The sequence below is a fragment of the Rhinichthys klamathensis genome, unplaced genomic scaffold (assembly GCF_029890125.1).
Source record: "Rhinichthys klamathensis goyatoka isolate OS25496 unplaced genomic scaffold, OSU_Roscu_1.1 h1tg000111l_1, whole genome shotgun sequence".
Taxonomy (NCBI): domain Eukaryota; kingdom Metazoa; phylum Chordata; class Actinopteri; order Cypriniformes; family Leuciscidae; genus Rhinichthys; species Rhinichthys klamathensis.
Genome location: NW_026606649.1, coordinates 4,275,737 through 4,291,611, shown reverse-complemented (window position 1 = coordinate 4,291,611; position 15,875 = coordinate 4,275,737). Strand labels below are relative to the sequence as shown.

Genomic DNA, 15,875 nt, shown 5'->3' with positions numbered 1-15,875 from the left:
GAGTTGCTGTCATAGCAACAGGTCTGTGAAACTCAAACCTGCTCGGCACTCGGGAGAAGGCCTTTTTCATGTTAACAGGATTAGATTGCATTTTTTTTAAGCAGAGGTGATACTTAACCCTTGTGCATCAATTAAAAAAAGTTACACATAGGTCCATAGTGGACAAAAATGTCAGTGTCAAAAAAACTTTCATAACAATTTGAAGCTTGGGAGAACAGACCAGTCTCATTTTAAAGAAGACCCTTGGCAGATTTAAGTAAAACACGTTTTAAAAGTGAAACCAAAAAAAGTTATGGAGGTTGGTGAAAATGATTTATGAACATTATTTTATATAAAATATATATTTTATGAAACATGTTGAACTCTAAAACTGAAAATCTAAATTTGAGGTTGTTATCTCAAAACGTCTCAGGTTACGACTGTAACCATAGTTCCCTGAGAAAGGGAACGAGACGATGCGTCATCGGCGCTTTGGGAACGCCCCCAGCGTGAATGCGTCTGAGCATCAATGTCAACTAGTCCAATGGAAAGAATGAGCGTCAAGGGCGGGTGACGTCATGACCAGGAAGGGATAAAAGCACATCCGGTGAAAACCGGCATTAGCTTAAAAAATGTCGAAGCAAGCCGATCACAGGGATGCAGGAAGTATGGCAGGTTGACGCATCGTCTCGTTCCCTTTCTCAGGGAACTATGGTTACAGTCGTAACCTGAGACGTTCCCTTTCGAGGGAACTCGCGATGCGTCATCGACGCTTTGGGAACGAGAATACCCAAAACGCCAGAATTCCAAGTACCTGAGTGTCAGTCTGTTGGAACTAAGCACTAAGCACCTGAGAACCTGGGGCAGCATCCAGGTCCAAACTGTAAAACCTGACGAATGTGAGCGGTGAGGACCAGCCTACCGCATCACATACGTCTTGAAGAGAAACTCCAAATAATAAGGCTTTAGAGGCCGCCATACCCCTCGTAGAGTGAGCTCTGACCACCAAAGGACACGGCTGGTCAGAGTACTCGTATGCAAGTGAAATAGCCTCAACTATCCACTTACTAACCGTCTGTTTAGAAGCAGGAAGACCCTTCTTAGGTGATCCAAAGCAAATAAATAACTGGTCGGACTTCCTCATTGACGATGTCCGATGAACATAAGTATCCAGTGCTCGCACTGGACACAAGAGGTTTAGCCTTTCCTGGTCCGCAGATGTAAAAGGAGGAGGACAGAAAGCCTGCAGCACAATAGGCCTCGGAATCAAGGTCGGCACCTTAGGGACGTATCCCTGTTTCGGATATAAGAATGCCTTGACCATCCCCGGTGCAAACTCAAGGTAAGTGGGGGAAACCGAAAGGGCCTGAAGGTCTCCAACTCTCTTAAGGGACGAAATAGCTAGCAGAAAGATAGTCTTAAGGGTAAGAAATTTCTCTGAAACCGAATCTAAGGGCTCGAATGGAGCCCTAGACAGGCCTTCTAGTACTATTGCCAAATCCCAAGCTGGCACCCTAGTGCGAGTTGCAGGCCTCAGCCTCAATGTACCACGAAGGAAACGTGTAATCAGGGGGTCTCGACCCAACGATGTACCCCCCACCAGGGCATGGTAAGCCGCAATGGCCGCCACGTAAACCTTAAGTGTGGAAGGACATAAACCTGACGTAAAGCGCTCCTGCAAGAACTTGAGTACTGTGTTCACAGAACAGTTAACCGGATCCCACTGATGTCGGTGACACCATACAGAAAAAACTTTCCATTTCAGCGCATATAGTTTCCTAGTAGCTGGAGCTCTGGAGCTTAGAATGGTCTCAACAACCTCAGTTGAGAGACTACTCTCTATGAGTTGGGCCCCCTCAGAGGCCAAACCCACAGGTTCCAAATCTCTGGTCGGGGGTGAAATATTGTGCCCCCGGCCTGAGACAGAAGGTCTCTCCTGATCGGGATCTCCAAGGGAGGACCGTCTAAGAGATGGATCAGGTCCGCAAACCACATCCGACTCGGCCAGCGTGGTGCTACTAGCAGTAGGCTTATTCTGTACTGGCGGACTCACTCCAGAACTCCTGGGAGCAGAGCAACAGGGGGAAATGCGTACAGACGTAGCCTCGGCCACGTCTGCACCATAGCATCCAGCCCCAGGGGGGCTGGGTGAGTAAGGGAGAACCAAAGTGGACAGTGCGTCGTATGCTGAGACGCAAACAGATCCACCTCTGCTTGGCCGTAAAACTCCCAAATTTTCTCCACCGCCTCGGGATGGAGTCTCCAGTCCCCTGGCCTCAGCTCCTGCCTCGACAGGATGTCTGCCCCAATATTCTGGTCCCCAGAAATATACACTGCCCTCAGGGAGAGTACCTTCCACAGAGACCACAGGAGGATCTGGTGCGCCCGCTTGCAAAGCGGACGCGACCGCAGACCCCCCTGACGGTTCAGATAAGAGACCACCGATGTGTTGTCTGTACGGACGAGCACATGATGGCCCCTCAGGTCTGGGAGGAATTGCTTCAACGCACTGAGGACAGCCATCATCTTCCGGGAAATTTATGTGCCAAGAAAGATGATGACCCCTCCACCGACCTTGAACCGAGCGGCCTTCCATTACCGCTCCCCAGCCGGTGAGGGAAGCATCTGTCGAGATCGCAACTCGATGGCAAAGAGCTCCCAACACTGGACCCTGGGTTAAGAACCAGTGTTTCCTCCATATAACCAAGGCACGAAGGCACCGCCGCGTGATCTTGATTATACGAAGTGGATTTCCCCTCGGGGAGAACCCTCTGGTCCTGAGCCACCACTGCAAAGGTCTCATGTACAGCAGGCCAAAAGGTATCACGTTGGACGCTGCTGCCAAGAGACCCAACAGTCTCTCGAACTGTTTTACAGTGCGTGACTGGCCTAGCCTCAGCTCTTCTGTGGCTGCCAGGATAACAGCTACACGAACGGGCGATAGAGTGGCCCGCATCTTCACTGAATCCCATACCACACCAAGGAAAGTGGTTCTCTGTACTGGAAAAAGAACACTCTTCTTGGCATTGAGCCTCAACCCCAACATCTGCATATGAGCGAGAACGACACCTCGGTGCCGAACCGCCAACTGCTCTGATTCCGCTAGAATCAGCCAGTCGTCGATGTAGTTCAGAATACGTATGCCCTGAAGCCTGAGCGGGGCTAAAGCTGCATCTACGCATTTCGTGAACGTGCGGGGTGATAGAGCTAGACCGAAAGGAAGTACCCGATACTGGTATTCTTTGCCCCCGAAAGAAAACCTTAGGAACTTCCTGTGCTGAGGGAGGATGGAGACATGGAAGTAAGCGTCCTTCAGATCTATCGTGACAAACCAGTCCTCGGATCTGATTTGAGTCACGATCTGTTTGAGTGTCAGCATCTTGAACTTGAGTTTCTGTACTGAACGATTCAACAGACGAAGATCTAAAATGGGACGCAACCCTCCATCCTTTTTCGGAACCAATGAAATAACGGCTGTAAAAACCCGACTCTCTGTCGGGTGAGTACACCTGTTCTATAGCTTCCTTTGCTAACAGGGCCTTTACCTCTTGCTCCATTACCAGAGCCTGCTCGGGATGCACTACTGTGAGCAACACCCCGTTGTAGCGAGGAGGACGAGAACCGAACTGGATTCCTTATCCTTTCTCTACAATTTGCAGGACCCAACGAGAAATATTTGGCAGTAGCTTCCACGCTGCCAGAAAATCTACTAAGGGAACCAGCCTCTCGAGGCTGGTCTCTGGTGTTAAACATAATGGCAGGAACTACCTGAACTGGCTGCTCTAAAACCCCCCTCAGAGGGCGCGAAACCGATGCAGTGCCGCAGCATAGCATCAGCGACTCGCTGGAGACCGCTGCGCCCCGAAGCACCAAGGGTGACGGGGTTGGCAGAACGGTCCCGTGAGGACCCCGAAGTGGAACGGGAAACCGTATTCTGAGGTGTACACCGCTCCACTTCGGTCGGGGCCGTCCTCACAGGTCTGACGTCATTGACGTCAGGACCTCTTTTTATGAGCCGAAGTCTTCTTCGCCTGAAGAACGGTCCTCAGATCCGGCTTCGACTTAGAAGACTTCGACTGAGAGTGTTGCGCCTGTTTCCAGTGTTTATGTGGAGGTGCACGAGACGAAACACTCTCTTTTTGTTGCGCACGATATGAGGAGCTCGACGGCTGGGGCTGCTCACGCCCAGCAGCCCCAGGGGGCTGGACACGGCGAGGGAGAAACTTCTTAAATGCCTCCGCTTGCTTCTTTGACTCTTGAAATCTCTCGACGACCGCATTAACTGCGTCGCCGAAGAGACCAGAAGGCTCAAGCGGAGCATCCAATAAAAAAGCCCGATCTTTTTCTCTTATTTTGGCCAGATTTAACCAAAGGTGTCTCTCAGTAGCTACAAGGGCTGCCATAGACCGCCCAATTGCTCTAGCGGTTTCCTTTGTAGCTCTGAGAGACAGATCGGTGGCCCGACGAAGTTCTCGAACTTCGTCAGGACCAACTCCCTCACTTTTATCCAGATCCCCCAGCAAATCACCCTGGTAAGCCTGGAGCACCGCCATAGTGTGCAGACATGCTCCAGCCTGACCTGCTGCCGTATAGGCTTTGCTCACTAAACCCGATGTTGCTTTAACCCTTTCACGCGTACGATCACACCGGTGTGATCAGTCTTGGCTGGTCCCTGGAGCGTACGATCACACCGGTGTGATTAGAACGGTCAGTGCATCACGTGATCAACTGCTAAATTCAAACGTGCTTTCGCGCGTTGGCTGGCGCTGAGCCAGAGACGGACGCACTCAGTGCTGTCATATATCACAAGTTACTATTGAGTATTTTAAACCACATGTTTATTTTAGGTTTCAGACATTTAAATACACATAAGTACTAGCAAAACAGTGATTTTGAATTAGTAAAATAGACACTGATGTCTATGGAAACGGCTACAATAATCATTTCCATTATAATAAGACAAAACGTTTTATTCATATCAGATACACATTGTGTAAGTAGCTTTACATTTTACCCTATTCTTCTCCTAGTTCACCGGCCACTTACTTTCATGTATTTCGTGAGAAACAACAGATCCGATTCTCTGAACTGTGAAAAAAACTAACATGGCGCCGCCCATCGCGCATCCAGCTCAACTAACGCGATCGTTATAAAGACGTTTAAACAACAAAACACATCCACTTGCACATATTTGACAATCGGAATATCAGTGTTTCATGCTATAGCTAATACATGTGTGAATATTTTGAATAGAAAAGGAAAAAAGACATAAGCAGATCATCACTCATTCAGCTCTGTGTTGTGATTGCGCTGTGTCACGTGACAAGAAATGACGCGTCACCATGGAAACATTAAAGTGACCGGTTCTAAATAACGGTCGCCTTGAAAAACTCACGCTGGGGGGTCAGTTAGAATATTTTAAACGTACGTGCGAAAGGGTTAAGTGGTCTAGTAGGCAAAGCTGAGGCCTTCAGAGACGATGCTGGGCCAGGTGATAAATAGCTCGCGAGCGTCTGTTCAGCCTGGGGCATCTCCTCATAACCGTACTCTTTCAGCCCTCTTATACCTGAATATAAATGAACTTGAGGACTGAAAAGTCGTGATGAGTACGGTTTATCCCATGATCTAGATAACTCATTATGTAAATCAGGAAAAAAGGGAAGGCCTCGTGGTGGAGATGATGTAGCTGAAGAAAGGAAGCGCTCATCTAATTTACTTTTCTCAGCTGGCCATTCAATATTTAATTTCTCTACAGCCCTAGACATCACATCCACCAGCTCCTCATATGCTGGGGAAACAGGTGGCGAATCTCTTTCCCCAGTGTGTGTGCTTAAACTCTCCATACTCATCATATCAACCTCCTCAGAGGAAGAACAATGAAGTAATGGAGGGCTCTCTCCCCGGGCGGAAGAAGCCGCAGAGCGGGCTTCCGACACCGGGGGGGAGCACTGGATCCTCCGGGTAAGGAAGGAAAAAAGGCCCTCGGACCCGTCTCCAACCCCTCCGAAAGATCCTTTTGCGATCCCCAGGAATGCATTCTCCGTGCTGCTTCGGCAACAGCGGGTCCTGCACCCTGAGGATCGCGAACCTGACCACTCTCGTCAAAGAGTGACAGGCGAGAGCGGAGCATGCGAAGCGGAAGCATCTCACGAAGGCTCGAAGGCTGAGACCGCATGCTCCACTCCCAAACAAATAACACAAAGCTCGTGTGTGTGTCCACCCGTTAAATAACGCGGGCAGGGAGAAGCACACTGCTTGTACATTTGTTTCACCATAACTCTTCCAATATAAATGCAACAGACAACAATAAATAGACAGAGACAGAGTAACACAGATCGCTTGCTGAGACACAGAAGCTAATGCCGGTTTTCACCGGATGTGCTTTTATCCCTTCCTGGTCATGACGTCACCCGCCCGTGACGCTCATTCTTTCCATTGGACTAGTTGACATTGATGCTCAGACGCATTCACGCTGGGGGCGCTCCCAAAGCGTCGATGACGCATCGCGAGTTCCCTCGAAAGGGAACATGAGGTTTCAGCCAGATTTTGTTTAGGGGCAGTACCACATTTTCCCCATTAGAGGCAGCAAAACTCCACTGGGACACGGTTGGATTTTAGATTTGCAGTTGGGTTTTTCTCTCAAATATTACAAGCACACACACACATTTTTTTTATTACACGCATACCAACACACCCACACAATTATCGCTGCATAACCTATCCAACTAGCTCTATAATATGCAGAAGCAGAAAACAGGAATAAAGCGAGTATTTGGTTTATAGGCCAAACCAGAAAAAAATGGCACCATCTGGTAAAAAATACCGTAGTAAAAATTTACATTTTGAAGCCTTTCCAACAGAATGAAAGCCTCTTAACAAAGATTGCATAATTTTATAGTTACATGGCCCTGGCTGAGATAAAAAATTGCAAGAGTTGAGAGTAAAAATGGGAGTGGCTTGATGCAGTGCAGGAGATGCAGATAACTTGGTAAAAACATGCTGTCTGCTGTGCCATTAGAAAAAAGTTCTTGACCCCTAAGAAACTTTAATTAATGCTGTCACGTCAAAAATGTAAAGCCTGTACAAATACAAGTAATCGTAAAATAATGGGAATAATTGGGAATCATGTAACACACAGTACACATTTAATTTATCTGTTATAACTTTTATGTCACTTTGGTCGTTTGGCTGTTTCCTTATAAAGGTCTGCATTGCTGATCATGGTTTTGAGTTTCGATATATCTGCCCTTTCCAATGAACTCAAGAACGTGCAGTAATCTCCGACAATTTAAGACAGATATTTTAATAAAATCTGCAAATACAAATCTGTTTCAATAACGAAATCAGTTATCACGATTAAAAGATCTGGCATCTGTCAAATCATCTCAGATGTATTAATCGAGGTACAAAGAATGGACCCCAGGTCTGCACATTATCTGGGCCTAGTAATCATGACATGGATTAGGTCTCTTTTTGATAGTGAAGTTTCTGCTTATCTGAGCTGTGTCATTGGTTTCTACAGGTTGATGGATTGTAGTGTCACACATAAAGGTTGTGCTGCTCTGGCTTCAGCTCTGAGATCAAACCCCTCACACCTAACAAAACTGGATTTGACTGGAAATTTTCTTGCAATGTCAGAAGTAAATCTGCTTTTTGCTCTGAAGGATGATCCGCATTATAAACTGAAGACACTTCTGTGAGTAGTGATTATTAAAAATGTTCATATTCCATTAAGCAGAATTGTTTGACATTGTCATAGTTTAAGGGATACTCACCCATGATCATGTCCATTCCAAACCAGCTTGTTTATTTTCGAAATACAAAAAAATATATTTTTAATGAAACCTGAGAGAAATCTCTCTCTGCATTGAAAGTCCATTCCACCAAAACTTTGACCCTTCAAAAAATTATAAATCACAAAAGTAATCAATATGAATCAAGCAGTTTAATCCAAGTCTTCTTAAGAAACATGATCACTTTATGTGATGACAGATTTCATTTAGGCTTTTATTTGCCTTTTTTCAACAAATTAAACATGTATTCTAATGTTTTTTGTTTGTTTGTTTGTTTGTTTGTTAGAATAAGAGAATAGCCATTCCCAAGTGTTTCACCTAAAATTATGTACAGTCATACTTAATTATAGATAAGGGTCTAAGGTTACAAAGTAAAAAGGTTCCTAAATGGTTAAAAAGGGCACTGCTGGCACCATGCATCACAGGTTTATACTATTATCTCTTGCTAATAGAGTATTTTGAAGTTCTTCTATAGTGGACAATTCTCTCAAGCATTTGATTTGTCTGTTTTACAGATTTTAGATGTTGTATGACCTTCTCTGGATCAGCTGAATAAGAATAAAGAGCCACTACAGAAACATCACATTCAACGGAATCAACAGAGACAATTCCATAGTGATCATAACACATGGATGTGTTTGTGTAACTTCTCATAATGATCCTTGATTTTTAAAGGGAAACAAGGTTAACTTTTGATACTTCTTTAGAAGTGACATTTGTACTGGTACCCAATTTCACATAATATTATCTTCTGTTCAATCAATACATTTCATTTCAATACAAAAAGTTGAAGTCATTGCATGTTAGTAATTAATTTAAGTATTACAAAACATAATTTGTGCTCATATGTATTATTGTACCATACAACTCAGAGGAGCACTTGACAGTGTTGAGTCAACGAAAACCAAAACACAAATACAAATGGATCACATTTAATTGTGCACTGTGTTACTGCCCTTGGCATATCACATTGTTGCACATTGGGATTCAAAAGAAAACATCTCTTTAGTACCGTAGTTTGATTTAGGTATCATAGAACTGTTGCCATTAATTTATTTAGAGAACAAACATCGAGTGATTGATAATCAATTACATTTTTTCAGTTGAAAAACTGTTGAAAATCGTGAGCTGACCACAGTGAGTTGAAGCTGTAGGGGAAGCTTCCTTACTATTAATATGCCAGGAGGTGAGCAATAAGACAAAAATTGTCAAATTCATTCAGTATTACTTGACCTACACCACCAGTACCAAAATTACTTTTAAAGCAACACTAAGTAAGAATTTTTACCTTAAAATAATGTTTTCAAAATCGTTTCAGTGGTTCATCAAGTCGTGACATGGTGAAATGCACTTATGCCACCGCTTTGCGGTCCTTTATCTGATATATCCACGCTATGTAAGATTGCCAGATCGGGTCGCGTTTCTGTAGTCCGAATGAGACATAAGAAAACTACAAATTTGACTTGCTTTACGGCAAGCGTTACATCATACTTTCATAAAATCATGCATCATACTCTACCTTGTCTGTGGCCATTGTTGATTCCAAAGCCGGTGCTGGATAAACAGAGCATGTGCGTGCGCGTGCGACAGTAGGATGCGGTAGGCTAAATTATTTACTACAGCAGTAATGGACAATTCCGCTTCCAACCTGTAGGGTGACCGCAGAGGAAAAGTTGCTTGGTGTTGCTTTAAAGCTGAAGTAGGGAGTTTTGAGAAAACGTTGACTTAGCCTGAAAATTTGAACAAGCACAACTTACAGGTCCCTACAGCCCTCCCTCCACAGCGGAGCCTGCCGTGAACGCGCAGGCTAGTAAGCAGGGCCACCGATGACGGCGGATAACCAGTTATGGCACATTCACTAGTAGGGACGAAACATAAAAAAATATGCTTTACAATGACTAAGGCCTGCCCATACTTTGACTACAAACTTGGTCCTCAAATCATTACGTATTTTGCAATACATGTAATGTAACTTTATAACGTTGCACCCTTTCTATAAGTTATAAATAGCTATTAAGATAATATAACGGTAACTAACGTAACATATATATAATATAATTCAAGGAATTATACTAGCGATATGTAGGCCTAATGCTAGATAAGGTTTGCTAGTACATTTGTAACGGGGTTCAGTTGTTATGTGGAGGAGGCGGGAACCGGCGAACGTTCAACAAGTTTAATAATAAATAAACAAATACAAAATGAAAGTATAAGCCAGCAGCCCCTCACGGACAATACACAAAACAGAACATCAAATCACAACGTAAAATCAGGCCTGTTCTTCTCTCCACTGTCGTCGCTCCTCCTTTATGCTACCGCTCCTCCGTGAGAGATACGAGACCGGTGCGTCTCACAGGTGTCGTTCATTATCACTCACGCCACCGGCCTCGCGCCGCTCTCATGTCCCTCGGCCTCGTCCTGCTCGCCACAATATTATTTCAGCAACATGACAAGCCAGTGAATTAGCAGGTTTAAATTGTTGCTTTGCACAGTGCGTGACATTTTATCTACATGTTACGCGGCTAGAGTTTTGACACCGAGTCAATGGGCTCTGTCTAATTCTTTCTTTTTCGCTTGTTTATCGTCATCGTTTTTTTTCCTTTTACCCGTCTTTGTTTTATGAGCAGGTGCCACTCGAGAAATTGTCAGTTTAGGTTGTTTCTCCGCCATTAGCACAGCTGCAGCACACCGGCAATCTTGAGTTTGGTTTGAACGACGGTAAGAGAGGGGTGTGATCAGCGCGTACACGAGCGTGATTGACACTGCTAAGACATTCCTCCTGGCTCTGATTGGTTGTTTCTGACCGGGAGCGGTGTATTTCTGCAAATGGTAAATGGTAAATGGACTGCATTTATATAGCGCTTTCACAGACCCAATGGCCACCAAAGCGCTTTACAATTTGCCTCACATTCACCCATTCACTCACTCATTCATACACCAACGGGCGACGGCAATAGGAAATGGCAATAGGACCACTGGGAGAAGCCAGAGGAGCTTGATTTTTTTTCTCAGATTACCTGTCTCATATTCTACTGTCAGGACATAATGACAGTTTTAACAAATATGTAAAAAAAATATTTGTTTACAAAAGTTACCTACTGCAGCTTTAAGTACAACTATTTGTACTGATTTAGTGCATTCAACACAACAGTCTTTTAAATAAGTTTTTTTGTTTTTGTCACAAGAAGAAATGGTATTGTGTTTCAACTGTATATTAAAAAATGGCACTTTTTGTGTTGTCATTCCCCATGTAGCACGAAGCACGTGACGATTCTCTGTCAACCAATCAATGTTCTGCAGTAAGTCTAGCTCCATCCTTTAGTACCGGACTACTGTGCTAGGTACCCCAACGGAAGGATCCCAAAAAAGGGGTACGGTACTGTTCGGAATTAGGGTAACATTCACAACTTCTGACAATGGAAACAGCAAAACATTATGTACCGTACCGTACCACTCAGTGGAAACGAGCCATAAGAGCCACACCCTTCTGATTTGAGATCAATATAAATCAAGATCAGGAGGTTCGCTTGGTGTAGTTGTGGAAGTGATTTGGTTTAATTTAGAAATAAATTCTTCATTCATAAGTCTTCATTGATCTGGAGCCAAGCGTTGTTGGTAAGACTGAACTCCCTTCAGAATTTTTATTTTATGCATATTCAAGACTCTTGTCCTTGTAATTCCGGTGTACAGTTTCTTAATGTCCTTATGTTTTATTTGAAATGCAGATGAGATCTGTAAGGGACACCATCAACAATTGTACCACCCTTGTACCAGCTCATCAGTAGCAAAGAAGGACGCAGCCAATAATTATGCATGTGGTCACTATAGCATTGGCAAAGAGATTGTAGACTCTGTGCTCGACCGGATGTGCAAAATGGTAACTTTAGTGAACCTCTAAAGCCCTTTAAATTTCTGGCCGTATTTGAACTTCCCTCTTTCCTCTGATTCTTCTCTAGGCGGACCAGTGTACTGGTCTGCAGGGGTTCCTGATCTTCTACAGTTTTGGTGGTGAAACGGTTTCTGGATTCACGTCTCTGCTGATGGAGCGACTGTCTGTCGATTATGGTAAAAAGTCAAAGTTGGAGTTTCCGGTGTATCCTGCCCCGCAAGTCAGCACTGCTGTGGTTGAGCCCTACAACTCCATCCTTACGACCCACACCACCACTCTCGAGCACTCTGACTTCTCTTTCATGGTCGATAATGAAGCCATCTTTGACATCTGTAAGTGAAACCTCGACATCGAGTGGCCTTCCTACACCAATCTGAACAGGCTCATCACTCAGATTGTGTCCTCCAGGCATCACTGCATTTTGATGGGGCCTTAAATATGGACCTCACGGAGTTCCAGACTAACCTGGTTCTGTACTCTCGCATCCACTTACCACTGGTCACCCACTCTCCCATAATTTCGGCTGAGAAGGCCAACCACGAGCAACTCTCTGTACCAGAGATCACCAATGTCTGCTTCGAGCCAGCAAACAAGATGGTGAAGTGCGACCCTCGTAGTGAAAAAAACATGGCCTGGTGTTTGCTGTACCGTGGTGACGTGGTTCCCAAAGATGTCAAGGCCGCCATAGCCAAAATCAAGACACAGCGCTCCATCCAGTTCGTAGACTGGTGTCCTACCAGGTTTAAAGTCGGCATCAACTACTAGCCACCCACCGTCGTTCTGGGAGGGGATCTGGCCAAGGTGCAGAGGGCTGTCAATATGCTGAGCAACACCACCGCCATTGCAGAGGCATGGACCACCTGATGTATGGGAAGAGAGCTTTCGTGCACTGGTACTTGGGTGAAGGGATGGAGGAAGGCGAGTTCTCAGAGCCGCGCGACATGGCTACCCTTGAGAAAGACTATTACGAGGTTGGTGCTGATTCCACGGAGGACTGTGGGGAGGATGAAGAAGAATATTGAGAACATTTGTACTTTGAGTGAATAAATTTGAAAGCATGTGAACCAGTTCTTTAACCAGTTTTCTCTTTGGGGTTGTTTGGATGTTTTAGGGAGCATAATTGAGCCACAGTTCAGCTGCCATCACATTTCAGAGTGGTGTGAGGTTCATTACATGTAAAACTAGCTATTATTTTTAAATGATTAACCACTTGACACATGCTTGTGGTTTCTAATTGCTTCAAACATTCTCTTTGTGAAACTTTGGGGAGGTATGTTTATTTGATGCTTGCATTTTTTTTCCTTCCATGTCCCATAACACGCACCCTTCTAATGGACTTTCTTATAGTCCATCTTAACATCTCACTTATTTAAAATCTTTTTTTAGTCTTTAAGAAAATGTGGGACAGGACTTGATTTTGACTATCTGTAATTGATTGGATCAATGGATTGTTGAGGTATGCTATTGGTGCGATCCCATGAGTGTCCTGCTCTTGCATTGGTGAACATGTAACCAGAGAAGAGATCTTGCAAGTGGATGGGAAGTAATTTTGATTGAAGATTATGAGAGGGCATGAATAAAATATATATATGATGTGCACAAATAAATTATTCATAATGAACATGGCAATGGTCCATTAAAAATAAGACTTGTCCATTTTGATTTCCATGCTACTGCTGGCTATGACAACTTCACTCACTTGCTGCTGCACATCAGAAACTCTAATGCAGTTATTTGATTGTGCTGCACCCATTTTAACTCAGTTTACGCTCATTCACTTTATACACTCACCATTGCATTGTCATTTTAGTTATCTAAAATGTCACCTGTTATCCAGCAAGAAGTGACTGCATCTAATTAATACTTTTTATGTTATTCATTGGAATTTGTTATTCATTTTAAGTCATTATCTCTGTCTTTCTGAATAAGATCTTCAGCTTCGGTCACATCCCAAGTAGCCTGCAATTAGTAAGCTACCTTTGGCAGAAATCAAAGCTTATAAACATTTCTAGTTAGCCTTGAGTCTTGTTGAAATTCCCAACCTCTCATTTTACCTTTCAGCATTTGTTGGTATTTAGAATGTATTCTTCCTTCTATTTCCACAACATTTTCTGTGCCACTGACAGCCACTCCAAAGCATAACAGATCCATCCCTCATGTTTAACAGTTTGCAAGGTATTCTTTTCATCAAATGCTTGTTCCTGATATTTTCTCCAAAAATGCCTTTGGTGACTAGCCAAAGAGTTCAACTTTTCAACTTCATCTTCATCAGACCACAGCACTTGATTCCTAAAGGATTCTGGCTTGTCTAAGTGTTAAATCCCTGGTAAAGTTTCTTTCTGATGGTCCTTCCATGCAGATCATGTTTATGCAAGTGCAAGAGTTGAAATGGGAAGGTTTAAATAAAGTTACGCGAGATATCGCGAGCGTGAGGGAAAGGAAAAAAACGTGAAAAAGAGGAGGGGTCGAGGAAGCGGAAGAGGAGAGATGGGGAAAATAGAGAAATGAACAAGGTAATCGGGTGGAACGATGCAGAGTCGTAGTTAAGAGAAATGTTGAAATAAACACTGAGTTCTGAGCACAGAAGTCTTGTCTGACTCCTCTATCAGGTGACCGCGACAGATACAGAAATAGTCAAGAACCCACGCATAATACTCGGTAAGCACGGATTCCTCAAGACCCGCGAATCTGAGTATTACACTGGTGGCAGCGCTGGTTGGCTATTTTTATCTTTCTGTTTTTGATGGACATTTTCTGCTTGACTCTGCACAACGTGAAATAGCCACATTAACCTGCAGGCACGTTAATATTGCCCATAATATTTTACGTGCTGTATTTTTGCAAGTTCGGATTACAGACAATATTTTTTTTTTTCTCTTCTCGCCGTTGCTCGCACACACAAAATGTCTGATGGTGAGCATGATATCGTGGAGCGGCCGCAACCACAACCACATAACGTGACGGCTGGTACAAATTCACATGTGCCCTTCAGAATTGATCTCCCTGCTCCCTTTTCGGGCGATAACGCTGAACCATTCGGCTCCTGGATACAGAGATTTGAAGTTGCTCTTAATGTCTCTGCCACACCACCAGATAAAGCTAAACTTTGATGAGCCTGACCCATCAAACATTGAGAAAGTTAAGACGTGGCCAATTCCAACATCTGCCACGCAGGTCAGGGCTTTCTTAGGCTTATGTTCGTATTACCGAAGGTTTATAAAAAACTTCGCTCATACAGCAGAGCCTTTACACCGGTTAACACACAAGGGTGTTGCGTTCACTTGGTCAGTTCAGGCAGATGAATCGTTTTGCGTCTTAAAGGAAGCATTGACGTCGCCGCCTATTATGGCATTTCCGAACCTTGCGATACCCTTCCTACTTTACACAGACGCGTCCTTGTATTCAGTCGGCTCTGTCCTCTCACAGCACGTGGATGGCAAGGAGCATGTTATTGCATACGCCAGCCATGTACTGTCTGCGTCGGAAAGGAAATGGTCCACTTTCGATCGAGAACTGTTCGCCATTGTGTGGTCAGTGCGCCATTTCCGCCACTACCTTGCGTGCCACCCATTTACTATCATCACGGACCACAAGCCGTTGGTCGGACTAAAAAAACTCCCTTTGGACCATGATCCAACGGGTAGGCGCGCACGTTGGGCAGTCGAATTAGATCTTTATGATTGGTGCGTGCGCCACCGCGAAGGTGCCAAACACTTGAATGCAGACGCTATGTCTCGACGGCCACAGGGTGAGGTTGTTCAACAAGATGATGGCAACGAACGGGAGTCCGCCAAGTTTTTGGTCGCCACACAGACCACATTGTTCGACCCTCAGTCAAACCCTGCGTCGACACCTCTGCAAACACCAAAAATGGATGTTAATTCTCTCGTAGTCACGCCTGTTCCAAATTATGTCACAGCGAACCTAATTCAAATTCAAAGCGACTGGAAAGTAGCAGAACAACAACGGTCTGACTCTGACTTGGCCGCTGTCCTCTCATTGGTAGAAACGGGTCATAAGCCCCCTCTGTGGAGGCTCCGGAACGCGTCACCATACGTTAGGAAATTGTGGTCACAATTCAGTCGGTTAACTATTCATGAAAATGTCTTGTGTAGACTGTCGCGCGAATCTCCTGCGGACGACGTCCTCCAAATTATCATTCCGACGTCTTTGGTTCCAGACATACTGACCCATGTGCACGGCGATCCTTCAGT

At 44.6% G+C, this 15,875-nt stretch overlaps 1 protein-coding gene and 1 pseudogene across 1 annotated transcript in view; both read left to right on the top strand.

Moving 5' to 3' along the window:
* The window catches only part of LOC130087739 (NLR family CARD domain-containing protein 3-like), a 37,933-nt gene extending 30,254 nt beyond the window's left edge, over positions 1 to 7,679 (top strand). Inside the window, exon 9 of the mRNA XM_056254222.1 lies at positions 7,502 to 7,679. Coding sequence (XP_056110197.1) covers positions 7,502 to 7,679 — 178 coding nt within the window. The remainder of the gene's footprint in view (positions 1 to 7,501) is intronic.
* A 1,640-nt stretch (positions 7,680 to 9,319) lies between these two features.
* On the top strand, positions 9,320 to 12,683 carry LOC130087826 (tubulin alpha-8 chain-like; annotated as a pseudogene).
* Positions 12,684 to 15,875: the final 3,192 nt, after the last annotated feature.